We start from the raw sequence: 27,304 nt of genomic DNA on the forward strand, positions 1-27,304 counted from the left end.
ATTTACTTGAGACTTGAGACCACACTGTCTGGTCTCGAGCACAAACCCCTTTCAGTTAGCCTATTACACATAAATACGTTGTATTCAAAGCAAAAGAGCTGCGAAACAAAAAAATGCTGAATTTGTCATTTTTTCAATGCAATCACACACTGTTAGGACACGTAGTTACGATTTACAATTGTGAAGCTGGAGTTTACTACCGTCCTGAAGGCCACACCTCTCCTCCAGTAATAACGGAACCATATGAGGTGAACTTGCTGTAGTCTCATTGTGCTAGGCAGCTCGCACTTGTGTTTGATCTTTGGACGGCGTCGCCTAGCTCACTGGCTCGTCACCGCAGCGCTTTTGACATTCTGCTACTTAGCAGCTCGTCTAGCTTGGCCGATGCTGCTGCCTGATGAATTCATTGTTAGCTATCATCATGTCGAAATCGGTACGCTATTTTTAGCTAGCGCGGCGAGTAGCGACAACCAAAGCGTGAATAATCGTCCAGTTGCTTGAAAAGAGAAATCGCAATGGAGCAGTGGCAGGACGCGGCCTCTCGGCAGGTCAAGCTGCTCACTAATCGTCTGAATGAAGTGTTGTCCGAGGGCCTGGAGTGGCTGCGCTCCGAGCTCGGTGTCGATCTGGGGCTGAAGCCTGAGCTCATTCCGCCATGGATAATCCTCGGTGCGGCGTGCGCCGGAGTGCTGCTGCTGCTTGTCCTGTGGGCCTCGCTGTTTCGGGCTGTCTTCAGGAAGCGGACCGGTCAGAGCTTCGCAGACGACGGAGTCGAAGTGAAGCGAGCTACCAACAAGGCTGTCAAGGCAGAGGAACCAAAGAAAAAGAGGAAAAAGGCGGAAAAGGCACGTAAGATGAGCCGGACGCGTCAGACTTGAGCCCAGCTCGCTCACCGAGCTGTTAGCACGAGGAGCTAAGAAGCTAACTAGCTACACGCTAGCACGTAGCTAGCGCCTCCATATCGGCTGAATGTTACTCAAACTGCGGGGAAAGTTGGTGGCTTTCTCCGTGCACTCGGTTTTTTAATCGTCATATGTGATTTTTATTTTTATTTTTAGAAAGCCCAGCCAAATGGAAGAGCTGTCGCTGAGCCTCAGGAAGAAGCGATAGTGTCGGAGGAGATAGTGCCACATCACCAGCCGGCCCCTCCAGAAGGCAGGACGGAAAAGACTGCTGAGGTAATCTGGAGTGGGCTCTAACAATATTTATCAAGGACAAATATTGGAGTTATCGTACATGTTTCAGTAATTACTTAGCTTCATGAAAACAGCAGCTCAGGCAGCAATGTAATGTACTGCTTACAGCAAGTTATTTTAGTTTTAGGTTACAGATTTCGTTTTGCAAATGCACCAAAACCTTGGAAATGAGCCGTATCTTATCCACAGATGACTCGGGGTGTTCTGCCATCAGGATATGCAAATATATCCTCCTATCTGGAGAAATTTGGCACAGAAAGTTCATAAACATGTTCATGGGCGTTGAATCGTCTCTGAACAGTCGAGCTCAAAGCCGCTGGTTTGATTGACTTCGGTTCAGTGAGCTTGGAGCTGATAAGTTGCTCGACGTTCTCGTTTCTGTTGAAATCACGTGCAGGGCCACAGTCATCGCTGGTGGAACATCAGATTTGATGCTCTCTGCTTCGTTTTCGCAGACAAAGAAGTCCAAAAAGAAGGCCAAACAAGCTGTGAAGGAGGCCAAGACGGTGACCGGCGATGGCAAAGAACCAGAAGAAGGTTGGAAAATGATCAGAATTGGCTTGTAGTGCGACGGCTTTTTGAAGACAACTTCAAGTATTTAATGTGTACTTTATTAAACCACATACTAAAAATTTAACAGCTGTTTATTTTTTTAATAAGATTTTGTGATAGATTATTAGAAACAGAAGGTTTAGGTGAAGAGAAAACAGCGTTAGCCTGAAAGTCCCCCTCTTTCTCCACAAAAAAAAAAGAAATGCAGTTGCCTAATCCGCGCTGCGTTTTCTTGCTAATCCCATAATGAGCCGTTCCTCGACCCTGGACTCTTGTTGCCTTCTTTCAGGAACGTGGGAGACGAAGGTCAGCAACAAGGAGAAACGGGAGCAACGCAAGAAAGACAAGAGCTCCAGTGATGGCTCCGCCAGCCCCGGAGGGGGGAGCACACCTGTGAACGTCCCCCCGGAGCAGCCCAAAGCCCCTGCTGCGCCTCCTGCTGCGGCTCCTGCACCTGCCAGCCAGAAGACGAAAAAAGGTGCTGATGGTTGTTTTTTGTATAAACATCTGGGAAAACAAACCCATTGGAGCAGTGCAGATAAACAACCGAACCTGACGTTCATTTAGGCGTTTTGCTCTCCCTCGCTCTCTGTTTTTGCCTTTTGTCAGCCTCTTGTTGACAGGACAAACTATAAATACTGGCACTATGGGAGTTAGATCTCAAGCGAGCTGTCTCTGGAGCGTTATAGCTGAAGTGTGTTTTGAGTGTGCGTGTGTCCTGTGTTCAGAAACGGCCTCCTGTGGATGGCGTTTATTGACCTTTTTTATTGTTTTAGGAGAGGCTGCAAAGGTGAAGGCGGAGAAGCTGGAGGCTGCTGTTTCTCAAGGTAATTAGCAGCAGAAATGCCTCACCTCGTTACTCATTACTTATTCAGAAAGTCCGCCCGCAGTGATAACAGTGGGAGCTCGTTATTATGTTGGGATTCTCCCAAGACCTGTCGGTGTTTGTTGTGTTGGCTTCTTCTGGTAATTGTGTCTGAATTAAGCATGTACCTATATATATGTTTTGGTGTTAGGCAACAGCAGCAGTGGAGCTGTGGTGGCAGCGGCTGCCGCCCACGTGGCGGTCAAAGCGGCACCAAACACTGTTGCTCCAAATATAGGCTCCTGGGCAACTCAGAGGCCGCCAGCACCACTCTGGAGGGCAGGGATTGATGGTAAGAAGAACCTGTAACCTGTTGAATCAGCCTTTTATGCACTCGGGACAGATTTGGAACCGATTTGTAATCATTTAAAATATAAAAGACAAAAATATTTTGTCTTTGGTATGTTATTAAGACTCTTAAACTGTAGGATTGATATGATGGAAGAAATGTAGTGATTTTGACACTGTAGTGCACCTCGGACCGAGCTCAGAACCATATTAGTTTGTAAGTTTCAGGTTCTGAGTAGAACCGTACCATGTGATCGAAAAGCACCAATCGTTTTGCTAGTGTCTTTGTAGATGGAGTGCTTCTTAGAATAAAAATGATGAGCCTTTGTTAAAATATTTAACATTAAGTGATGAAAAAAATCTAATACAAGTTTAGAGTCACATTAATTGTCAGGTTTTTTATTAATACTAAAAAGTTTTTATATGGCTTGTTTGACAAATAAGTTCTTTCAGTAAAATAAGTGATACTTTACTAAAATGGAAAAATTATTTAGGTCGTAGAGTTTTAGGATTGTGTGAAAAATGTGTTCAAATTTTGAACGCAGAGCAGAGAAGCTGCTGGTTAAACGTGTTTGTTTTGATTTGTCGTGACTTGTGTTGAACAGCTTTGTAACCGTGTGTGTTTCAGAGTCATGGACTGTGATTGACAGGCCCATGCCCTCAGCAGACCTGAATCTGGCCTCTTTATCCGGACTGGGAGTCAGTTCTACCAGTGAGTTTTACAGAACATTAAAAACCAACTCTCCACTAGGTGGTGCTGTTTTCCCCACAACACGTAGTCTTTCTGAATTCACAAGTTGTTTGTGTTTGTAGAGCCTCAGCCTGTGAGCGACCTGCCGTGGCTCGGTCAGCCCAGAGTGGACGATGAGTGGTCTGGACTCAGTACGCTTTTTTATTTTATTTTTATCTTTCTTTTTAAAGCCATCTATTGACCCTCACCCTCGAGCTCTCTGACAGTGTTTGCGTTTCTCAGACGGAGGTTCAGCTGACCCCAGCTCCGACTGGAACGCTCCGTCTGAAGCCTGGGGCAACTATGAGGAGCCCACCCCCGAGCCTCCTCGGGCCCAGGAGCTGCCCCTCCCTGAGCCGACCAAGGGCAATCTAATGGGAGCGGCTGTAAGTGTTAAAAAGTTACCTTGAAGTTTAAAAATGAATGGTTCAGTCACTGATGAGCACAGCCGTCCTGCTTCTTCTCTCTGACTTCAGCTCTGCTTGTTTGTGCTGATTTAACAGAGTGGGTTGAATCAACAAAAGGCTTTTAATGCTGTAATCCACTTTATTTAAGAATATTACAACCCCTACATTCTCATAGCACAGCAAAAATGAACTACTGCCACTTCTTATAAAGGAAAGCATACTTTTTTATCTTGTTCTTGCATGTTAACTCAAACAATAAGAGGATTTGCTTATTTTATTTACAGGATGAGGATGATGATGATAAGGACAAGGGAGATGCCACTACTGATGGAGCAGCTAAAACTAAGAAGAAGAAAAAGAAGAAGAAGAAGACTGCTGAGGAGGGGGCAGCAGCAGGCCAGGTAACGATAAGAAGCCATCCCACTGGGGGTGTTTATTATTGCTTCTGCTCTATGGTTTTAGCTTCGCTTTCCACTGTTAGGACAGCCACGGATACTTGATTGACCTTCCTGGTGTTGTGTGCAGGCCGAGGAGCCAGTGAAGGAGACGACACCTGCTGCCTCGGTGATGAAGCAGCCACCACCTGCTCAGGAGAACTCCGCTGCCGTCCAACCTGTCAAAGCTGCTGCTGAGGTCAGTGGGGTCAACAAGGAGGAAACACGATCTGAGAAACATCCGGAGCTGCGACTGGTTCCCGCTCTTCGGGACATTTTACCGCGTGATTCATGTTCTGATTAGTCATGCGGACGTTTTCCCCACCAAAACAGCCGACCCATATTTGGTTACCTTTTCTGAACAGGCGAGAGGGGAGCGACAAGCGAAGGACAACATATCCCAGAAACCCTTCATCACACAAGTGCCACAGAAGCCCGCCGATGGAGAGCCCACTGCCAAGCAGAACAACCTTCCTGCTCCAACACCGCAAAGTAAGCTCAGACCTAAGCTCCTCGGCAACACTCGTGACACTTTTGAGTGAAAACTGCTTGTTGGATTAAAAAAAAAAAAAACCTTAACAAATCTCAACTAAGTATGGTTCTTGCTCAGCTAGAGGCTGTAGAGAGAAATTCCAGAGACAGGGTCTGCAAAGACACTCACAGGAACAAGATGTCGGCTTGAATTGTAGCTGTTTTAGGTTAAGGCCAGCTTCAAATAAATAAAACTAGTATATAAGACCATTTTAAGCTCCTGTACTGTGGCTCTTTTCAGCAGCTTGTACTGACTGTCCTGAGCTGTGAACCCGACCCTTTCAGAAAGACTTCAGTGTTTGAACAGCTGCAGCTTGATGCAGCAGGCTCAGATGTGAATCAGAGATTTTGTTGGAGCCAACATTTTACATGCAGAAATGTCTGAATTCACAGCTCAAACTGGACTGTTTGTTTACACAGCTCATAACTTTCAGTATGAGCTGTTATGAAATAATTTATTTTTGTATGCACTCTTCATTCTTTGCCTGGAGGAAGTTGGAAAATGGAGTGCTCTCTCCTGCCATTCCTTTATGTGAAAAGCTTTATAAGAAAGAGGGAAAAAACGATATATATGTAATCATTTCTCCTGTTTCCGCAGAAAAACCTGAGGAGAGTCAAGCACCCAAGCCAGCAAAGAAGAAGAAGGCGAGGAGAGAGACCTGAGACGTCCGCCTGCTCTCCTCTGTATGCAAAAGACTTCACGTCCCGTTTATGCAACACCTGAAGTGACAGGGACTTTGAACAACGGTCGTTATTGAAGGAGTTTACCTTAAAACCTGTCTGAAAGTGAAACAGTTTTTATACACATTGTGTCAGTTGTCGGATCATTGAAAACTGAAACAAAATGCAGTGCAATCTAATATAATGAGGTGTTAATGATTTTATTATTATTATTTTTTTTTTTTTTGTATGCATCCAGTCTTCTGATCTTGTCTTCTAATTCCACTGAATCAAATAACCGAAGGAGCTGTATTGTAGTCATTAGACATGTAGAAAATCCTGATCATATTTAGAAGCTTGTCGTCTTGATGGATAATGGCGAATGCCATCGACTCTAGAAAAAAATGCAAACTGTTAACGGGCGCCGGGGATGCTCATGACCGGGCCAGAAAGACGTGCTGGCCTCTGCCTTCCAGCGTTTTGATTTGCGCCGACGTTCGTCTCAGATTGAGGCGTTGGAGCTGTAAACTATTGTGATGTAAACGAGCATTGTCAGGCACAGAAAAGGGAACGGTGCCTGCTCTGTGTTTTTCCATCGCTTCGCTGTGATTCTGAACATGCCATCAGCTCTGTCCACATGGTTCGTCTCGTCCGATGTCTTTCTGCAGTGTGTCAACTGTTCTCTCGCTGTTTTTACGGCTGCAGATGGGTGGGAGCCTCCGATCCAAAACTCTTCATTCTCCACCTCTCCTCCACTCAGAAGTCTTCAGAACCTTTTTGTAAAACTTGTTTGTAATAAAAGAAAAACTAAAGCCATATGTAAAAAGACTAAATAAAGGCCAGTTTTTCTATCATTGGACTTGTGATTGTGTGAATGCTGACTCAGCATGTGCACAGTTTCTGGTTTTTAGGGTTTTTTACAGGTGGTGGTCAGAGGGCTCGGTGGCGCTGGTGTGATGGCAGCCTCACTTCTGTCAGCCCGCCCCAGGGCAGCTGTGGCTACAATGTAGCTCACCACCATCAGTGGATGAATGTGAGGATGAATGGGTGAATGACTGACTGTAGTGTGAAGCGCTTTGGGGTCCTTGGACTAGATAAAGCGTTATACAAGTACAAGCTATTTCAGTTCTTCATATATCAAAGCATTCAGCTTGTTCAGGAGATGAGTGCTGTGACCTTATTTCTGTAACTTTTATGCTTTTCTATATACTAAACTTGATTTTAAATTATTTTTTCTGATAGAAATTCATTGTTCTCTGAAATCTGCTTCAGCGTACTTGCTTGCTCTCTTTGTCATCTTGACTTATTTTAGTTTTTAGCTACGAAATGAAGCCTTTTACTACTTAGGCTTGCTAATCTTTTGCTGCTTTTAGATTGTGTTTTGTTACTTTAAAATTTTAGCTAGCATGTTATGATTTTTGGTTTCTAGCTATTGTAGTGCTGCTTTTTAGCTCTTAGCTTTCTTTTTGGTGCTTTTAGCTAACATCTTGCTACTTGTGGCTTGTTAGTGTTTTTTTCTATTTTTGGCTTTTAGGTAATGTTTTGCTTTTTTTAGCTTTGAGGTAGGGCTTTGCTGCTTTTAGTTTGTCTAGAATTTTGCTGCAGTATTTAGCAAACTTTTAGCTTTTAGCACGTTTTGCTAATTTTTAGGGTTTAACTAGCTTGTTGCTGCTTTTAGCTTCTAGCTGCCATTGTGCTACTTTTTAGCTCTCGGCTTTCTTTTGCTTTTTTGGTTAGCCTTTGGCTACATTTATCTTTTGGCTTGTGTTTTGCTGTTTTTAGCTAATGTCATGTCTCCTTTCACTTGAACGACTCAGTTTCAGCTCTTTTGTTGCAGTTGCAATGTATCTATTGTTGCAATTGCAATTATTTGGACGTTTTTTGTACTGCGTAAAACCACAAACTAATGTGCACCAAGTGATTGTTTGAATTATAGTTTGATCATTTAAGTTTTGTTTTTTATGGACAAATAGTAACTACACCTCTTTATAGGAGAAACTCTCCACATCGAGTGTTTACACGCCCGTCCTGAGACAGGACGGATTATGTTTACGCACCGTTTGTCCTTCTGTCCTTCTGCTTGTGGACAGTTTCTTGTCCGAGCTCTAAATCGATAACTTTAACTTAGGGATGTCAAACTGCACAGCTGGACACCTCAAGGGTCAACAGTGATCCCTATTGATTTCAAGGTCATGGGGTCAAAGTCACAGGTGACCCCTTAGTGAAAACCACACATTCAGGATAGTTCTGTGAGGAAATTCATGCTCTGGATTTTCATTATTTTATTTGATTATGAGCTACAACAACATTTAATTTTAAACTGGAACTGATTAATAACGTATCTTTGAACTGAATTGAATATCCAACTTAAAATAAGCAGTAAAGAGACAGACTTTTTAGTTTTAGACAGAGAAACTTAACTGGAAACCTTTGAACCAGTTTGTAAATGATTTGAAACTGCTTATATCCCATTATAGGAGATTCTTCACCCTAAAAACAATATTTTCTTCAATGGTGGAGCGTTATAGTTACCTTAAGATGTAACTTGTAGAAAATATCAAACTTGTCCACAAGGACTTTGTCTCCCATCCAAACTGTCATTTTATTTTCTTTATTAAACACCAAGCTTCTGTTTTCTTCATTTGTGATTATTCAACACCAATTAGTAAAAAAATACACTTTATTTCACTGTTTAACATTTAAAAATATAAAAAAAATTTTTTTGTTGCCATTAAACCAAAATAAGTTGACCAAAAACATCTGGGTCTAAGACTCAAAGAACCTGATCCAAACATCTGGATAAAGAAAATAAAGGAACAAAAAAAAGAGAAACAAAAACATCAAGTAAAATCAGAGGTAAAATTTATTTTTTTTAATCTGGTTTTAAACCAGCCTGAGCAGAAAGTTCTGAGGGGCAGCCAGAGTTCAGCTGATGACCCCTGAGAACGGAGGAGAGGCGTTCGGTTGGTGCCCGCTGAGGGCGGAGGAGAGGAGCTCAGTTGGTGCCCGCTGAGGGCGGAGGAGAGGAGCTCAGTTGGTGCCCGCTGAGGGCGGAGGAGAGGAGCTCAGTTGGTGGTCACTGAGGACAGAAGAGAGATGTTCGGTTGGAGCTCCCTGATGGTGGAGCAGAGATGACTGATGAAGGAGAAGACGAGATGGTCAGATGACTGTTGCTGACGGAGGAGAGGTGGTGGTTGGAGAAGTTAAAGAAGAGGAGGACAACTCTCACAGATCCTATCAAGCAGAAAACAGGACAGACTTTAGAGCAACAAGTTCTGCTCACAGAAAACTGAACCTGAAACTTTAATCTTGGAAAGTTTCTTGTCGGCCTGCAGCTAAAGTGGTGAGGCTGTAATGGGAGCAAACCTTGTTAAAATCCAGGCCGTTTTCTGGGTCTGCCATCCTCCTCATCTTCATCTCCTCTGTGTTTTCTTGGCTTCGGGTGTTTTGAGGAAGAGGAGGATGCAGACCCTGATTCCTCTTCTGAGTCGCTCCCTTTTCTGACCCTCTTCCTGGCTGGATCGTCGTCGTCCTCCCTCTTCCTCTTCCTGGATATCCCAGGCTGTTGGGCTGGTGATGGGACATCCTCGTCAGAGCCGCTGTCGCTTTCTGACACGTCGGCCCAGTAGCCTTCATCGTCTTCTTCCTCGTCTGCCCCTGGGAGGACTATTTGGCCCTGAGGTTCTGGGATTATGCCGTCAGGTTGCTCAGGATCCTCAGGTTGAGCCTCATGGTCCTCAGCGATGTTGTCGTCATCAGCAGCGTTGTTTTGCAACAGAACATAAAATTCATTTACGACAGCCTCGATTTCCTGTAGAAGTTCTCGTTCTAACATGAACTCTACTAAACCCTCTATTAGTTGGAAGAGGTCATCATAGTCTTCCTGCTCGATTCGTTCTAGGATTTCACGCCGACGCACTGCAGAAACATTTAGAAAATGTAGAGTTACTTGTTTTTGACTTGTACAATTATCACTAACCAACACAACTTTCTCCTCAGTATGTAGATATATATTACAGATATTACATTACATGTACAATACTGTGCAAAAGTCTTGAGTCACCCATCTTTTGTCAAACCTTTCAGTCAAGAAGACATTTTTGTAATCTTTAAAACTCCACTTCTTTGAAATTTCTTCAGGTGTTTTGAATCTTTCAAAGTTTTCATTTATATATTTATTCAGTTATTTGGTGGGTTAAGCCACTAAAGTCTGACCTCCGAGTCCAGACCTTCACATGTGCCACATGTCAACATGTTTTCACGTGGAAAGCTTTTCTGTAAGGGACAGCTCAACATGCTGTCATGGCCCGATATCAAGACTAAGATCACAATAAAGGTTCAAAAGGAAATTAGAGGTGGTTTAAAACAACTTTAGCACAGCACTGCATACTTATTGGACATGTGTTGTGATAGCTACAGATTTTGTCTCGTTAGCAAAGGTTTTTACTGCAGTTCTCAGTATTTAACTTGTTCTAGTAAGAAAGCTGTTTAAAGTCAGATGATGGGAGAAGCTGCTGCATTAGAAACCAGAAAAAGGAAAAGTCCTTACTGAACACGTCGACGTGAGGGCCGTCTCCTTTATCCATATTCACTGGAAATACAACGACAAACAAGTTTTAGACTGATTTGATCCTAATTCATTTTACTACAGTGATTATACTACAGAGAGCAGCTGTTTCTAAACTCACCTGAACTAGAAGTTCTTTAGAAGGAAGAGTCCAGGCTGCTTGGAGCGCTGCTCGTTGAAACTCAACAATATTTTTATAGGCTTGCTGCAAACGACCAATAGTGCACAGTTCACTTACAGAGAAATGACTGGTCTGGACTCAGTCTGGGTTCAGAAAGCTCCCTGGTCGTCATGACGTCTCATTTATGTCATGATGACAAGAACTTCTAGAACCTGACAGCTTTAATCTCTTGTGTTTGGGCGCCTCGGCAACAAAAAACAAATCAAAACATTCTAAAATCTAATTAAATTAAACTGAAAACTACAGTCTTTACTTACTAAATGTAAATCTGTGACTTTAAGTCCCCATCAACCACAAAATATATTATAAAAATGTAAATAAACTATTAGATTATTAAAGTTCAGACTATATGACTCTATAACTTTAGGAGTCGATCCAGTTCAAGATGGCCACCACAACTAATTGACCTTTGCTGAAACAAAAATGGTGATAAATCAGAGATTTTTACAGATATTGAAGTATAATTTGTTGTGGTTGAAGCTGGGAGTCATTCACAGCACAGACTCTGAGCATGATTTTTTATGATAATATATGAAAGTGTACAGGGGTGGCACAGTGGCGTAGTGGTTAGAGCTGTTGCCTCTCAGCAAGAAGGTTGCAGGATCGCTTTTCTGGGTGGAGTTTACATGCAGTTTACAATAAAAAATCTTTGTTTTCCACAAAACTCTGTTCCTGTGTGTACAGGGCCTCAGTGTGTTTTACTGATATGGTGCTAACTCTGATGTAGTTGTTGCTGAGAGTCATTCACAACACATCCTTTTCTTTTATCCAAAATAAATCCAATCTTATCTTATCATTTATAGATAAAACGGTACACGTAATATTAGAAATGGGGAAAAACAGAATTTTTCATTGATAAGAAACATGTTTTACATTTTAGTTTTGCCCCTTTAATATGTTGATGTGCCTCTAAACGAAAAAGTGAAGTTACTTCAATAATGGTTTATAATATAGGTAACATGAAGTCACCTTGCCTTAAAACATAAACTATTTTTATTTTACTATAAATGGTCACACAGTTTTACCAATTTATATTTTTTTGTAGTGAAGAAAGCTAACTCTGGTATTAAGATCACTGCACAAATGTCTGCAGTAAATCTATGTATGTTATAAATAATAGAAATACTTGAAAAAATCATCAGAAAACTTAAAATTAGAATATGTAGAAGTGTAGAACCTCTAAATGGAAAATGTGTAGCAACCCTGTGTAGAGAGAAGTGACTAGAAAAGTCCAGATTAAAGTATTTATTTTAATCCTGTGCTCGCTGCATAACTTTCTCGAAATCTCGGGTTACATCATCGGATTTGCGCGCATCTCGTCCCACGCCTCGGTGTTTATCAACGGGAGTAAAGACGACCTTGTGGCGTCTTTTAACTAACGCAGCCTGCGCTTCACCGGAAACACGGCTTCAAAATAAAAGCGCGGTGCGACGCTTCGGTTCGAGTTCGTCGCACAGAAGTCCTCACCTCAACCAAAGTATCCATAAATGTGTATGTCTGCCGATTAAAAACGACTATATTATGTGGTTATGTTGCAAGAGAAGAGTTTTCCCCTGAAACGGCAACAGGAAATGAACGGATAGTTTTATTTTGAAACCGGAAGTCTGGTTTCCCCCTCCCTCGCGCTTGACGCTCGCGCCTCTTTAATCCGCTCAGAGTAAACAGAGGGCAGTTGAGCGGCGGTTGGTGTTGCGTATGTCACTCCTCGGTGGGAGCCGGCGTTGCTCGGACCGCGGCGCGTCTTTCCTCCCCAAACAGCGACTCAGACGGCGTTTAAATGCTCCCAGAGAAGATGCTGACATCCCCGTGGGACCGCTGGTACTCCACGAGCTGCTGCCTGTGCTGCCATGTCCGCACGGGAACCATCATCCTGGGGGTCTGGTACATGGTGAGCACCTGTCTGTCTCTGCTTCTGTGGGCAGGAGACAGGCTCTGGGAGGGTTAACCTGTCATTTACTCTTACATTTTACCTTCCACGGGAAGATGGGAGTTATTTCTTTTAGAATAACCTGCCACTTTCTGATTGTGTCATTATGTAGTGTAAGAAACTTAACATAAATGTGAAGGTGGGAGCAGTGTATACACATTACATTGTCTGTTCTGAGTCAGGTCATCCTAATCATTTCCATCAATAAGTTTAACTTAAGGTTTTAGAAAAGATTTGTGAAAGTTTTAATGAATTTAAAGCTATGCATTCTTGAGAAGTATATATGTTTTTTTGTGGAATATGTCAAGGTAAATGTACAGGACAGGGTTAATTAAACCAAACACCACATGTGGAAAAATCCACCCTCCGCTCCCTATGAATAAATGAGCAGCAGGCCTCTTCAGGTAACAGCTTTATGTGCCAGGCTGCCTATCCACTGCGGAGACATTTCCATTACATTCACCTCATCAATAGAGTATGAGTCATCTGGGTAATGAAATCCACCATCAGGGACACAGAGACGAAGGCGCGTGCACAGTTCAGCATCTACCCTCAGGGACTACTCTGTTAATGTATTTATTGTTTACTGGTCGCTGTTTAAAATACTGCTCATAGGTAAATCATTTAGAGTACAAATAAATGCCTGTGGCAGTCCTTGAAGGAATGCAGAGATGTACATTTAAATCACCTTCTGATGAGACGGGCTGAAGCCATTTTGGTCAGACTTTGTGACTGATAATTAAACACAGTCTTGTTGAGAGGTCTCATGAGATCTGTCAGCGCTCAGAGACTGTGCTGAGGATGACTCTCAGCTACTACCACGCCAGGGTTTGAGCTCAGCATCTGTGAAACTGACTGAGTTGCGTTGGCTAACGTTGTGCATTGGATGATTGCTTTCTGAGAGTCTCATTAAAAAAACTTAAAGTGGTTCTTGAGATATTTTGCCAACAGACAGACAGGGTTGACGCCAACAGTTAATGCCAAAGTTTTCAGCAAAAATATTGCACAATGTGTAGCGCTTGAAGTATGTGTTGGGGATGATGTTCAGCTACCACCACACCAAATTTTAGCTCAATATCTGTAATATTGGCTGAGTTCTAGTTATTTTAGTGTTTCCTAAGGTCAGCAGGCTGTGGTGACAGCTTGAAATGGGTTGACTCAAATAATTAATCAGTTGAAGATGTACATCCAATGATTACCTCCTCAAAGTGTCATTAGAATCCATTCAGTGATTTATGAGATGTTTTTCTAAAACTATAGACAAACACACACACATTACAAACATTATCGCCTCTCACCTTCATCAATAAATGCATATTTTACTGTCTGGATTTTTTGCCATCTGCCTAACTCTCCGTATTGTGGTGTTTATCTGCCCATATGTCCTCTGTCCCTAAGCTCATCAACGCCGTTGTGTTACTCATCCTGCTCACGGCGCTCAGCGATCCCGAGCAGTACCACCTGACCAGCGCCGAGTTAGCTAACGACCTGGATGTCATGGACGATGCCAGTAAGTAACCCAGAAAGCCGACGTCTCACAGCAAATGTTTCCGGCGGGGTTGTGCAGCAGCATTATCAGAGCTTTCAGAGACTAATCCTACAAAATGAGCTCCACTATTTTTGTTGCATTTACTTAACTTTTCTCAAATAAATACTTAGAAAATCTGGTGTTTCTGACTGTAACATACTGTATGTCTTCACAGGGCGAGGATGTCCATCACCCAACTAATAAAACGGTTTATTGTGTTGTTAGACGCTCTCACACATTTAGAGGACAGTGAGCCGCAGACATGCAAGCCTCCTGTCCATCTGTCCAAAACAAAGCTGTCTTAGTCCAGGACTACACGGGAACAGTTTTACTTGATTGGGAAGGACTATACAGTCCCAGGATTAGGGTGATCCATTAGTAAAGGTTGTGCCAGCCGGTGCAGAAACAAACACAAAAACACTGAAGCAGGCTCCGTTTTTCTGAGCACTTTTGAAAGTTCAGAGTTAGCTGTAGTGGGGCTTTGTTACGTTTTTTGGGGCTCATTAGTTTGAGAAATTTTTTTCAATCTGCCCCAAAGTAAGTTTTTTTTTTGTTTCAGCAAAATAGCAGTTTTTTGACACATGATCATTGCTTCATTGACTTAGAAAGATTAATAGAAGTATGTATTATAGGATGTTGAGCCTTAAAGTAAAGGCCTAGCATTCATTGAAGGCATGCACATCACCTGCTGCTTTTCCTGCCAGAGTTTTAGACTAAGATAATCTTTTGTTGGGGAAATGAAAGAGTTATAGCTGTTTTAGTTAAACCTTGGAAATGACATAATGCACAGTCTCATGCAATACTGTGAAATCTTACATGATCTGTTAGAGTATGTGTTGTAAATGTCAGCTACTACCACACCACATTTTAGCACAATATCTGCAAAATTAATGAAGTTATAGCTATTTTTTAGATTAAGGCCCATTAGCTCTGTGACAGAACTCTGTAACAATCAAAACTCTTTAAAAATGCTCACATTTTCATGTTCAAACTGTAGGAGAAAAGTAAACATGGTGGCCAGTTTGTATTGGGTTGACTCTAAAAGTAAATCAGTTGTAGATGAGCAGCCAATAATCATTTTCTAGAAGCTCCATTAAAATCTAGTCAGTGGTTCCTGATATATTTTGCTAACAAACAAACATAGTTAGTGCCAAAGTTTTAAGCAAAGATGTTGCCCGGTGTGTTGCTCTTAAATAGGTGTTGGGGATGGTGCTCATCTACTACCACACTGAATTTTAGCTCAGTATCTCTAAATCTGGCTGAGGTGTGCCATTTTTGTTTTCTAAGGCTGCTTGTGGCGGCCATTTTTAATTGGATTGACTCCAAAAGTTAATATTAACTAACTAAATACTAACTAAACTATCAATTTAGATTTAGATACAGAAGTGTTTTTTGCCAACTTTTTTTCAGTTCAAAATAGACTTTGGTCGTGTAGATTAGTTTAGCGTAGCTTAGCTTAGCCAGCAATTTTTTGATACAGTAGCTGTCCGCAGGGCCCATGATGTTATAACGTAGACGTGAGACATTTTGGTTGCTGAGCTTTGAGCAACATTTAATACTTGTTTTAGCAGAGGCAAATCAATTGTTTATTCACATTTGTTTTTTTTTTTGTTTTTTTTTGCAAAGCTTAGCTGATCTGTCTGCAAACACCCCCCGTGTTGTCAGCTGATGAACTGAAGTTATTGGAAAACAAAAGCAGCGCTAAAAAGGGCTGTCAGACTGCATATTAGAGACTAAAATTACCAAGAGGACACAAACAGAATAAAGCAGAATTTGGTGTTTAACGTGAGGCAAATGCTTGCTGAAAATAATGTACCTGCAACTGAACATGTGAGTCCCCAGCTTCTTTCTTCTATTTGGTGAAAAAGTGCAAGTTGTGAAATACCTGAGCTTTTTCCATTGGCTTTTGAGTATTTTCATTTTTGGCATTTGATGTTTTTAGTGTTGGATATTTCCAAGGTCTGGTTCTGTGTCAACCCTCATGACGTTTTTACTGAATTAGACTAAAAAATAAAGTGACATATTTTCTCTTTGGTCTCAGGAGCCTAACAGTGATTCATCCTGTGACTCAGAGCTGCAGAAAAACCAGTTTATATTAGAAATAGTCTCTTCGCATATGAATGGGTTAGAGGACAAACAACAGTAGCGCCACATGGTTTTCTTTAGTCTGGCAGACCCTGTTCTTATGTAAGCCAGTTATTGGTTTTCTTCTGTGATGCTGGGTTGGTTTGGGGTGATGCTCTCACAGATGTGGGGTCAGTTCTTGTGTTGTGACTGACGGTGGCATCATGTCCCTGTTCCTCGCTGCACACGATGTTCTGCTCGCAGATCAGCCAGGCGTGACGCTCTGAACATTTTCTGAATTGTGTGTGTGCCACGAACCAAACTGACCTCCTACTGAATACAACATGTAGTTCCAGTGGAAACGTGCGCAGGTTGAAATCCTACCTTGTTTTTGTGTTCTGCTGCAGACATGTGCATTGCCTCTGCGATCTCTCTGCTGATGATACTTATATGTGGGATGGCAACATACGGAGCATACAAGGTAAGGAAAATATTTCTTTGTACAACTGAGAAGCCCCGCATGTTTTTGTAAGCAGCTTTCCAAACTGTTTACAAAATTACCATTAACCCTGTGCACATTTAAACACGTTATAAACCAAAATACCCTTTTCTCATTATTAAATACACAAAATAATTCCCATGCAGTCAAGTTTGCGTCCACTTTATTTGTCTAAACACCTAAAATGAACGTTTTTGTTTCAGCTGCGCGCTGCTTGGATTATCCCCTTTTTCTGCTACCAAATCTTTGACTTTGCCCTCAACACCCTGGTGGCTGTTAGCATTGTGGTTTACCCAAACACGATACAAGACTACCTGCAGCAGCTGGTAAGAAAATGGTTTTATTTTTACACATTCGTAAGGCTTCATGTCTGCAGGTACTTTACGAGAGGTGCATCTTTAACTGTTTCCTGCCCGCCTGTCTCCGGCTCAGCCTGATAACTTCCCGTATAAAGAGGAGGTCGCCGCTCTCAGTAACGTGTGCCTGGTCCTCGTCGTGTTGCTCTTCATTGGCTGTATTCTCAGCTTCAAGGTAACTTTTTACTTGCTTCACTTCACACATATGGTAATATATAAATATATATATATATATAGAAAGAGAGAGCAGCATTTAAAAATCTTTTCTAGCCCATTAGGCGCATATTTGCTGCACCACAAATTTTCTGACAAAATTAACAACATTATGCAACCTTTTTTTTTTTTTTCAAAAACCCTGTGGGGTGTCCATTTAAAGTGCCTTTGTATGATTGATTTATTTATTTTTTTATTTGCCACAGACATTTTATTTTACTTAAAACACAAGGGACTAAAGGATTAAAGCTTAGGATCAGATTGATTAAGTTAAAGTGTTTTTGTTCAACATAAATGTACACAGAGGTACCTGCAAATTGAATTGGCATTCTCACCGGACTTATCTTACTAATAATACTAATACTGATGCACTTCTAGTCAGAAATGTGCCTAATGAAATGAAGGAATAATACAGGTCCAACGGGAGAAGAAAATAAAAGTTAATTAAACAAAAATCTGATTATTATCGGTCTAATGTGATGTTTGTTGGTTCTGTTAAATCTGTTGCTGTGGTTATCGTGCAGCTCTGCTGACATTCAAAAGTCTTTATGAGCTTTAATAATGTTGAGATACTCCTTTTCGTTATCACTTATTGGTTAGAAATCCAAACAAGCACCCAGAAGCTTCACTTTTTCTCTCTAATGATGTCCAAACTCTTCGAAAGGTAAACCGAGCAAACGGACCTCTGCACATTCCTGTGGAGGGTGTTTGTGTCACGGCGCTGTCAGGGCATTTAAAAGGCTTTCTAATGGGGTTAGAGCATTCGAGCGGTCAGAAAGAGAGAGCTCAGACTGGCTCCGGAGCCGGGAGCAGATGGGCGGATCGACGGACAAACGAACGGATGGATGTAGCAGATGGTGTTGTGTTTGGCTAAGATGTTCCCACAGCAAACTACCTGCTGGGAGCCAGATGACTTCTGGAAAGCAGAGAACAACAGGAGCTTGTTTTTCACAGCTGTTAAATGATGTATAACCCTTTAGAAAGAACTTTTAAATGGAGTCTGAATTCAAAAGAGCCAAAGATTAGTTTTTTTTAGGTAACATGCAGTCGTACATTTTGTGCACGACGAGGCAGACTGTTCATCTAACCCTGAAGCCACACGTGCCTGTCTGTGTGCAGGAAATATATCACACCTTATTTAGGGACAAAATTACCTAATTCATATTTTGGAACGCCTTGGGACATAAATCTGGACGACTCTAACAAAACAAAGTGTTTGTTCTCAAAATAAATGCTGCTTCCAGCTCCGTCTGTAGGACACAGCACAGTGATGCTCAAAGAGGAACCTACAGCTCTGACAGCGCTGATGTGATTGTTTTAGCAGCGGAGGCTAATGAAAAGGGCACACACCAATATGATTCTCAAACTAAAGTACAGAACAAATTTCAATTTGGACCTGATAATAGGAAGACAAAACAGGAATGTTTACACAAAATCTCATTTCAGTCGTCGCAGCTGTTTGCAGATATTAGAAACCAAAATGGTGTCACAGTTGTCCAGAGGTTAAATGAAAGGAGTTTGCTGTTGTTAGCTATCATCTAGGAAATGTCATTACTTAAAGAATATGTATGCTCCTAAATATTAGAGTTTCATGCAATTCATGCCTTTAATTTGCTTTTTTAGGCCTATCTGATGGCATGTGTGTGGAACTGCTACAGATACGTGAGCGGCAGAGGTGGTTCTGAAATCCTGCTGTATGTTACCACCAACGACACCACGGTAAGCTGCACCTGTGGGTCTTTATAGTTTTAAACCAAGTGTAATCTTTAATTGAGAAAGCTGTGGATTCCCTATATTTAGTATATTGTCACTATTTCCCCTTCACTCTGCTGCAAACCCCCTTTATTCCCTTTTTATTAGAGAGAAAACAATATTTAAAAAAAGCTAATTAAAAGATAAAATGCATACTCTAGCTTTTGGCTATTTTTCTTCAATCTGGAGTACAACCACAACTCTGAAAAAGTTGAAGTTTGTGTAAAATGCAAATAAAAACAGAATACAATGATTTGCAAACCTCATAAACTCATGTTTTATTCACAATGAAGCATAGTAAACATATTAAATGTTTAAACTAATTTTTTTATCTTTCTTTGAAAAATTTGGTAACTTTAAATTTTATGGCAGCAACACAAATCAAACAAGTTGGGACAGAGGCAACAAAAGGCTGCAAAGATAAGTGGTACGAATAAGAAACACCTGGAGGAGCATTTTACAAGAAAGTAGATTAACTGTCAGCGGATCAGTAAGAAGACTGGGTATAAAAAGGACATTTTAGAGAGGCTGAAGGAAAGATGGGCAGAAGTTCATCAGTCTGTGAAAAATAGTGGAACGATTTCAGAATAATGCTCAACAGAAAATTCAGAAGACTGAAAATATCTCATCATCTACAGTTCATTATATCATCAAATAATTTCAAGAATCTGGAGAAATCTCTGAGCTCAAAGGATAAGACTGAAAGTCAGAATTAGATTTCCATGATCTTCAGGCCCTCAGGGGCCACTTCATTAAAAACAGATCTGGTTCTGTTCTGGACATCACTGCATGGACTCAGGAACACTTCAACAGATCATTGTCTGTAAACACAGATCACTGAACCATCCACAGATGATGCTTAAAGTACTAAAGAGGCGATGGACCGTCTAAAGCTTGCCTCTCTGATGGTATGGGGGTGCATTAGTGCCTCTTGCATGGGCAGTTTACATATCTGAAAAGGCACCATCAGTGCAGAAAAGTATATATAGATTTTAGAACAACATCTTCTTCCATCCAGATGACATCTTTTTCAGGGAAGACCTTGCATATTTCAGCAAGACCACATTCATCCATCACAGCAGCATGGCTTCATAGGAGAAGAGTCCAGGAGCTGAACTGACCTGCCTGCAGTCCAGACCTCTCACCAATTAAAAAAACATTTGACTCATCATGAAATGAAAAATCTAACAAAGACCCACGACTGTTGAACAGCTAGAATCCTCCATCAGACCAGAATGGGACAACGTTCCCTCTAAAACCTCCAGCAGCTGCTCTCCTCAGGTCCTGACGTTTACAAACAAAATCACCTTTTTTTTGTTTTACAAAAATTGTCTAATTTCTTAGTTATCACATTTGGTGTAATAATTATGGTCCACTGTGAATAAATAATGAATTTACAAGATTTACAACATCCCAACATCTTTGGAATTGAGTTGTGAACATCTCATCTGTGAAGAGGAAGAGTTTCAAATCCAAATGTAATGACAGTGTAGTTGTTTATGGTGGTTATTGATGCCCTGAATAAGAGAGAATTACAGGGTTTGGGTGGATATTTTTGGGAACATATTTTCTTGTCAGAGAACTTGTGTTCATGTTAAACATGTTAAACTGCCACAAATGTCTGCTTGCAACACCTAATGATCATCTGATTTATTTTAACACTAACACTACTGCCGACACTACTTCTGTGTCTAGTGTAAAGCTCTAAAAGGGCTTTTTTTAGCATTTACTACAAGAGTAAATGTTCCACATTCAAACAGAAGTCAGCAGACTGTTCTGTAACTATAGAGTATTATCAGGTACATCTGAGTGCAGCAGACACTATCATAGCGTTACGAGATGTAATCTAAAGTATTATAATAAGTATAAACTGTGAATATGTGCAAAGTTCACAGCGTTTGCACACACTGTTACCTCCTCCAGGGTCTGTTTAACAATCGTTTATGTCTACATCCTCAATTCAGGATCCAGGATAGAACAATGTCTAATCTTGATTTACTTCTTTCTTCCATTTCCAAAGCCAACGAAACGACTCACAAATGTGGAAAAATTATTTCCTCGTTCAGTCCAGATCACCAGTCAGGCTTGTATCGTCAGCGTAGGTTTCCTGTGTTCAGGCCCGTCTGGCGTCTGTATAGCCATCATGTTGAAGGGAGGAAGGAAACATAAAGCCAGGCTGTTGTAGCAGGAGGATTTTAGGAGGCCACAGTAGCAGGGACGCAGAGACGAGGCTCAGTGCTGCCAAAGTCATTAGGAGGGCTGCTGAGACTCATCCGTACAGTAACTGAGATCTGTCAGCAAGTTTCTGGGCCTCTTGTTGGTGTCCTGTTGCCCAGGCCTGGCAGGTCTGACCGTATAAGTTACTATAACCACTTCTACAATGACAGGAGGGAGAACAAACAAGGCTGTAGAAGTATCCAATGAGCTGTTTGGACCATCAGCGGAGACACACAGGGAGCTCTCAGTGTCCTTCAGGTCCGTTTGACCTCTCATATATTGGGTTTCACAGGTATTTTGATGAAAGTTGTTCTCCCACCTTCAAACACAGAGTGCAACATTTGACACAATCTGAAGCAACACGTCACATCTCGATACGTTGCGTGGTTTTATGTGACGCCGTGGGCTTTTAAGAAGCAGAGACGTCTGCAGGGTCTGGATGTGGAAAACAGCTGGGCTGCAGAGAGACAAACAGCAGTCAACTTTGGAGCTCAAATAAAAAATAAATAAAAGTAGCAGAAAAACAAGAAGCTGTCGCTTTAAATGTTAACATCAGGCTCACCTCCACAGGTCAGAGCCAGGCATTTTCAATTAGAGCTCCCCGCAGACTGCAGCCGGCTTTTGGTTAGCAGCTTGGAAGGGGAAGCGTTAGCAATACAGCAGTTGGGTCAAAAGTCCACGAATGCAGTCCATATGAGACAGTTTCCAGGACATACATAAGTCATTTACACCCACACAGTCAGACGCTTTAAAGAAGCAGTGAGTCACCCTGAAATACGTCAGAGAGGGAAATGAGAGTAACATTTCTTTACAAAGATGATCTCTAAGCCCCTCTCTGTTTAGTTCATGTTTCTCTGCATATCTTACAAGACACAGATGCATTAACAGATTGATGTTTTGTCTTCGTAAATTAAACAATGGCTGCTGCCAGTGGAAAGGATCAGCTGCATCCATGTGTGTCATTCTAATTTCCTCCAAACTCTCGTGTTTGGTTTGGTGAACAAATAAACGAATAATTGAATCGGATTATTGAATACTTAATCTGAAAATGGAATCCAGTCATTGTAGAATTTAAGCACACCGTCTTCCAGACACAAAGTTGGATGTATTGAGATGGAATAAGAGACGTTCTGCTCATCACCAGGACTTACATTGATGTAGGTACAGCCTCAGGGGAACTGTGACCTTGTCACGATCATGGTATAAGGCCAGTCCTGCCTCAGATTCTCCCGCCAGTGCACACAGGCCCTCTGTCCTGGCTGCACTGCCACCATGATGACGAACCACCCTGACCTCACTGCAAAGGTTTTGAGAACTGCTGTGGACCTATTACACATAAAGGGAGGACCGCCGCGTGCCTGAAGGCCTCGCCAAAACCCTGCAAAGACCATCCATGTTCTGATGGATTTTTAATTTTTCACGTCATCATCCACTGTGAAAGGCAGCAAAAACACGTACAATTAAAAGCCTAGCATTCCTTGCAGGATTTCATATTGCCTGCTGCCTTTTATGCCAGGGTTTTGAGAATGACTCTCAGCTACAGCCACATCTCATTTTAGCTCGGTGTCTGTGAAAGTGACCGAATTGCAGACATTTTTGTGGTGGCTAACATCGATTAGCTGTGGCTGCTGGCTGTAGGGTCCTCCTTACCTTTTGCCATTATAATTTTAATAAACTGATGTTAAAGTGAAAGAGCGATGCCAACCAACAACTACTTTTCTCCTTTTCTGCCTGTTTCACGTCCAGGTGCTGCTTCCTCCGTATGATGACAACGTCAGCGTCCCTCCCAAACAGGCTCCTCCCCCCTACACCTCTGCTACAGCCTGAAAGCTACTCCAGCGTCCTGCTGTTAATAACCCACCCCAGCTAAATTTATGCACCACACTGCCTCTCCAGTGAACCTTTGACTCCTAACGATGTTGTAGCATACAGATGTGCATGTGCAGATGTGTCCATCGTATGTCCACATGCATTCACCATCACCTTGACCTCTCGGCTCGTCTTGTTATTACCGCTGAACTTAGACTTTCCTCTGTTCTGTCTCTGGTAGTATCATCCCTTTTCATGTGTTTGAATCCTGGTGAAACAACATATGGAAGCTGTAGAAAGTTTGATAGATAATATATATTTTTTATTAATCCTATTTATTCTCCGTGTGTCTGTGTTAGTATCACGTGGGTCCTGTAGAGACATATTCATCTTGAGCACAAATGCAACAGTGACAAGCTCGTTGCCCACAGTAGTGAAGTGCGTCCGGATGAGCGGAGTCATCGTGTGTCTGCTTTTGTCTTGTTTCTGCTCGCGATCAGGGTTGGATTGCCTTCGTTCACAACTTTCCGTCGGGGTGCGCCACCTGAAAGTTTCCCAAAGAGATGTATCTGCCTGTATTCTGACATGATCAAAGAGCAGCCTCGTGTACATCAAACATATCACCTTGTTTTTGTCCTTCGAACAGAATTGTAGAGTCCGAATAAATCGTGTTTTATTGTGCTTCTTGTTACCCTTTAAATGTGTGTTTCTACTGACTGACAAGAAATGTCTCCTGCTGATGGACGTCTGTTTTTAAAGCATAGAAGAAGCTCTGAAGTGGAATCGGTTCGCTCCTTGGAGTCAGTATGAATGAGATGCTGAGGCGTGGTAAATATGAACCCTGGTTGTGTTTTTTCAATCAATGTGTGTGTAAACATGAGCTCGTTCCACCAGATGCACTTATCGGCTGGCTGCTCGACGGAAACAAAATGTCCCGCTGGTCCACCTCGAGTACCGCTGCTGTACGGAAAATAAAGATGGGACCTTTATTTGTCTATTAAAATAAAATTTGAACTAATGTTGTGTGTTTCATTTTGTTTTTAAATAAACCTGAAGTCGAACTTGTTGAGCGTTAAACCGCTGATTACTATTCAGCTCTTATTCTTCTGTTTCAGTCATGACTCTCAGTTTGCTACTCCCACAACGTTAAAAAGAAAAATACAGGAAAATCACTGGAAGTAGTGGGCTGGAACCTTTAGCAGCAATACATCGTACAACGTAGACAAAATTAACAAAAGCTGCAAAAGAAATTTCCTCAAATTTTCACGAATTTCCCATGAGATTTTGGTGAAATGACTGATGGCTAAACCTCAGGGAAATCTTCATTCAGAGGTTATAGGTTACAGATAGTTGGGCTTTACACACTTGAACTGGCACTTTGAGATCTTTTACAATTTTTAAACAATTGCAGTTTTAGGTTTTATAATTTTCTGGTGATTTTACAACTAAATGCTCAACTTACTGTGTGAAAATGCCACATCAATCTTTGAGCCCTCTAAACTTTCCTAAATTTTAGCAAAGAAATTCTTTCCGTTCACTCAAACTTTACTCTTTTTTCACAGCTAGTACATCAAAATGGTTGGTTAGAAATGAGATTGTTTTAATTTCCAGTCTTTTCAGAAACTGTTATTAAGCTTAAGATTCAGAGAGTTTGTCTCTGTCCCCATTTTATGAAATTACAGTCACTTTCTTTGCTTGTTATACAGGTAATAAACTATAAATAATGAGAATATTCCACAATGTGGTTTATTTTCCTTTTAATCAGGCCCTAATGTGAAAAACGTTTAAGTAGCTTGTGGCGTGTCAGATTGGGGATTTATTCCACTTGGCTGGTACAAACCTGAGTAACAATATCTGATTTAAACGCGTCCTGCAGTTATTGTTTTAGCAGCAGACCGAGCTGTACGAGAGGCGTCTCCAAAGTTGGAGTCAGAAGGGGGTGAAAACAGAGAGATGGAGCAGATGGAGCTGAGCAAAGCACAAAGACAGAAGTCTGGGATTTCTGTATGTTTATGTCAAGCAACTGGACGAGGTTTTCATTTTCCAGAGGAACTTTCCCGTTGACTCAGTTTGGAGATTTCTTAGAAAACTTTGCTTCAAGGAATTGAAGGTTTGCTGGTTTAAAGAATAAAGTGAGTACACTTTTTATTGTTTAAACTGCTCTTTTTGAAAGCCATGAACTAATATATATATATATATATATATATATATATATATATATATATATATATATATTTAATGACAGAATTTCAATGACTGAACTAATGAAGTTTGTAAAATGTTTCGTTTTGGTTTTTAATCAACTGTGTATTTGTAAGGTCTGAGTCAGGAAACAATGTAGCTTCCTTCATCTGTGTCCTGAAAAGTCATCAGGACAGGGAAATGTGCAAAACAGAGATCAGGACAGGTCCCCTAAAAGCTGCTCAGCACATGCTGGTTTTGTGTTTCACAGTTAAAACTCAACATTCACTTATCCTCATGTACAATCCCAAATCTGACAAAGTTGGGACGTTGTGTAAGATGTAAATATAAACAGAATTCAATTTGCAAATCTCATGAGCACAGATTTTATTCACAATAGAACACATCAAATGTTTAAACTTAGAAATTATACAATTTTAGGGGAAAAAACAAGGTAGTTTTATATTTTATGGCAGCAACACATCTCAAAAAAGTAGGAACGGGGCCATGTTTCCTACCGTGAAGCATCCCTTCTTCTTTTAACGTCAGGACCTGAGGAGAGCAGCTGCTGGAGCTTTTAGAGGGAACGTTGTCCCATTCTGGTCTGATGGAGGATTCTAGCTGCTCAACAGTCCTGGGTCTTATTTGGATTTTTCATTTCATGATGACTCAAATGTCAATTGATGAGAGGTCTGGACTGCAGGCAGGTCAGTTCAGCTCCTGGACTTTTCTCCTATGAAGTCATGCAGCTGTAATGGATGTGGTTTAGTATTATCTTGATGAAATATTGAAGGCCTTCCCTGAAAAAGAAGTCATTTAAATGGGACCACATGTTGTTCTCAAACCTGTATATACTTTTCTGCACTGATGGTGGTGATGCTGCTCATGCCAGAGGCACTAATGCACCCCCTTACCATCAGAGAGGCTAGCTTTTGAACTGTGAGCTGATAAGGCTGGACGGTCCCTCTCCTCTTTAGTACGGAGGATGTGGAGTTTCTGGCTTTCCAACAGAATTTTAAATTTTGATTTGTCTGACCACAGAACAGATTTCTATTTTCCTCTGACCATTTCAAATGAGCTTTGGTTCAGAGAAGATGGCAGCATTACTAAATATGGCTTCTTCTTTGCCTGATAGAGCTTTAACCATCATCTGTGGCTGGTACAGTGAACTGTTTTTACAGACAGTGATCTGTGGAAGTGTTCCTGAGTCCATGCAGGGATGTCCAGAACAGAACCAGATCTGTTTTTAATGAAGTGCTGTCTGAGAGCCTAAAGATCACAAGGATCCAATAATGACTTTCAGTTTTGTCCTTTGAATTCAGAAATTTCTCCAAGTTCTTGAAATTTGTTTTAATGATATTATGAACTGTAGACAATAGTACATTTAAAGTCTTCCATATTTGTCATTGAGGAACATTATTTGTTGCACAGTTTTTCACAGACTGGTGAACCTTTTCCCATTTTATTTCTGAGAGATTCAGTCTCTCTGAAATGCTCATTAAATCCCCAGTCATCTTACTGACTTGTTGAGAGTTGACTTAATTAGTTGCAAAATGCACCTTCAGCTAATTATATAAGTACCACTTACTTACAGTCTTATTTTGCTCCTGTTTTAACTCTTTGTGATGTGTTGCTGCCATAAAATTCAAAATGACCTTTTTTGTTCCTAAAAACAGTACAATCTCTCAGTTTAAATATTTGATGTTTACTGTTTGCTATGTTGTAAATAAAATATGGTTTCATGAAAATTGAAACCATTGCATTTTGTTTTTATTTACATTTTACTTAAAGTCCAAACTTTTTTGGATTTAGGGAATTATGTTCTAATAATGGAAACACAGCCAGAAACACAGAAGCAGATCTTTAAACTAAAATAATGTATGTTGTTATTATTTATTTATTGTAGGCAAAGTAAAAGAGAACAGTCAAAGCTCTGTGAAAAAGATGTCAAACAGATGTGAATTCAGAGGTCAGCCACTGAATGTGGATATATGACCCCTGCTGGTCCTAGGTCAGCTGTTACTAAATACGTGTGTGTGTGTGTGTGTGTGTGTGTGGCTGTTTATCTGCCTGAGTACTGGGCCTGTCTCATTGCTCTCAGGCAATGGCTCAGAACTTTTGTTTAGAGAATTTTTGATTTAACTTATCTTGATTCTGTCTGTCTGACAGTGATTATGGATCTCTTTTAGAATGCAGCAGGTGTTACAGTCTGAAGAGGACAGGTAAAGGACAGGTAAAGGACAGGTAAAGGACAGGTAAAGGACAGGTAATGGACAGGTAAAGGACAAGTAAAGGACAGGTAAAGGACAGGTAATGGACAGGTAATGGACAGGTAAAGGACAGGTAA

At 41.2% G+C, this 27,304-nt stretch overlaps 3 protein-coding genes across 7 annotated transcripts in view; all 3 read left to right on the forward strand.

Annotated features, from left to right (window-relative positions):
• The first annotated feature begins 219 nt into the window (after positions 1-219).
• On the forward strand, positions 220-6,517 carry LOC108234142 (protein LYRIC-like). Of its 2 annotated transcripts, none has more exons than XM_025005299.2 (13): positions 220-845; positions 1,059-1,178; positions 1,652-1,733; positions 2,038-2,226; positions 2,525-2,575; positions 2,765-2,905; positions 3,530-3,613; positions 3,721-3,783; positions 3,875-4,017; positions 4,323-4,439; positions 4,564-4,671; positions 4,838-4,964; positions 5,602-6,517. In XM_025005299.2, the coding sequence occupies exons 1-13, from the start codon at positions 516-518 to the stop codon at positions 5,664-5,666; spliced, it is 1,620 nt and encodes a 539-aa protein (XP_024861067.1). In that variant the 5' UTR covers positions 220-515; the 3' UTR covers positions 5,667-6,517. The 2 variants fall into 2 exon arrangements, with proteins under 2 accessions (XP_024861067.1, XP_017268583.1); XM_017413094.3 differs by having other exon boundaries at positions 221-845; positions 3,715-3,783.
• A 5,550-nt stretch (positions 6,518-12,067) lies between these two features.
• LOC108234148 (lysosomal-associated transmembrane protein 4B) lies at positions 12,068-23,794 on the forward strand. Its single transcript, XM_017413103.3, has 7 exons — positions 12,068-12,299; positions 13,737-13,848; positions 16,338-16,411; positions 16,633-16,755; positions 16,862-16,960; positions 18,622-18,717; positions 22,714-23,794. The coding sequence occupies exons 1-7, from the start codon at positions 12,189-12,191 to the stop codon at positions 22,792-22,794; spliced, it is 696 nt and encodes a 231-aa protein (XP_017268592.1). The 5' UTR covers positions 12,068-12,188; the 3' UTR covers positions 22,795-23,794.
• A 916-nt stretch (positions 23,795-24,710) lies between these two features.
• LOC108234230 (matrilin-2) overlaps positions 24,711-27,304 on the forward strand; it is a 23,881-nt gene continuing 21,287 nt past the window's right edge. For 3 of the 4 annotated variants that reach the window (XM_017413273.3, XM_017413272.3, XM_017413274.3), the window contains exon 1: positions 24,711-24,908. The gene's annotated coding sequence lies outside the window, so the exon portion shown is untranslated. The remainder of the gene's footprint in view (positions 24,909-27,304) is intronic. The other variant, XM_017413271.3, reaches the window with a different exon arrangement.

This window comes from Kryptolebias marmoratus, linkage group LG16 (genome assembly GCF_001649575.2).
Source record: "Kryptolebias marmoratus isolate JLee-2015 linkage group LG16, ASM164957v2, whole genome shotgun sequence".
Taxonomy (NCBI): domain Eukaryota; kingdom Metazoa; phylum Chordata; class Actinopteri; order Cyprinodontiformes; family Rivulidae; genus Kryptolebias; species Kryptolebias marmoratus.

Coding starts and splice junctions, on each gene's coding strand:
- LOC108234142 (XM_017413094.3), top strand. CDS start 516: ATGGAGCAGTGGCAGGACGCGGCCTCTCGGCAGGTCAAGCTGCTCACT. Junction 1,179..1,651: donor GGACGGAAAAGACTGCTGAG/GTAATCTGGAGT, acceptor TCGTTTTCGCAG/ACAAAGAAGTCCAAAAAGAA. Junction 2,227..2,524: donor CAGCCAGAAGACGAAAAAAG/GTGCTGATGGTT, acceptor TTATTGTTTTAG/GAGAGGCTGCAAAGGTGAAG.
- LOC108234148 (XM_017413103.3), top strand. CDS start 12,189: ATGCTCCCAGAGAAGATGCTGACATCCCCGTGGGACCGCTGGTACTCC. Junction 13,849..16,337: donor GGATGTCATGGACGATGCCA/GTAAGTAACCCA, acceptor GTTCTGCTGCAG/ACATGTGCATTGCCTCTGCG. Junction 16,756..16,861: donor AAGACTACCTGCAGCAGCTG/GTAAGAAAATGG, acceptor TCTCCGGCTCAG/CCTGATAACTTCCCGTATAA.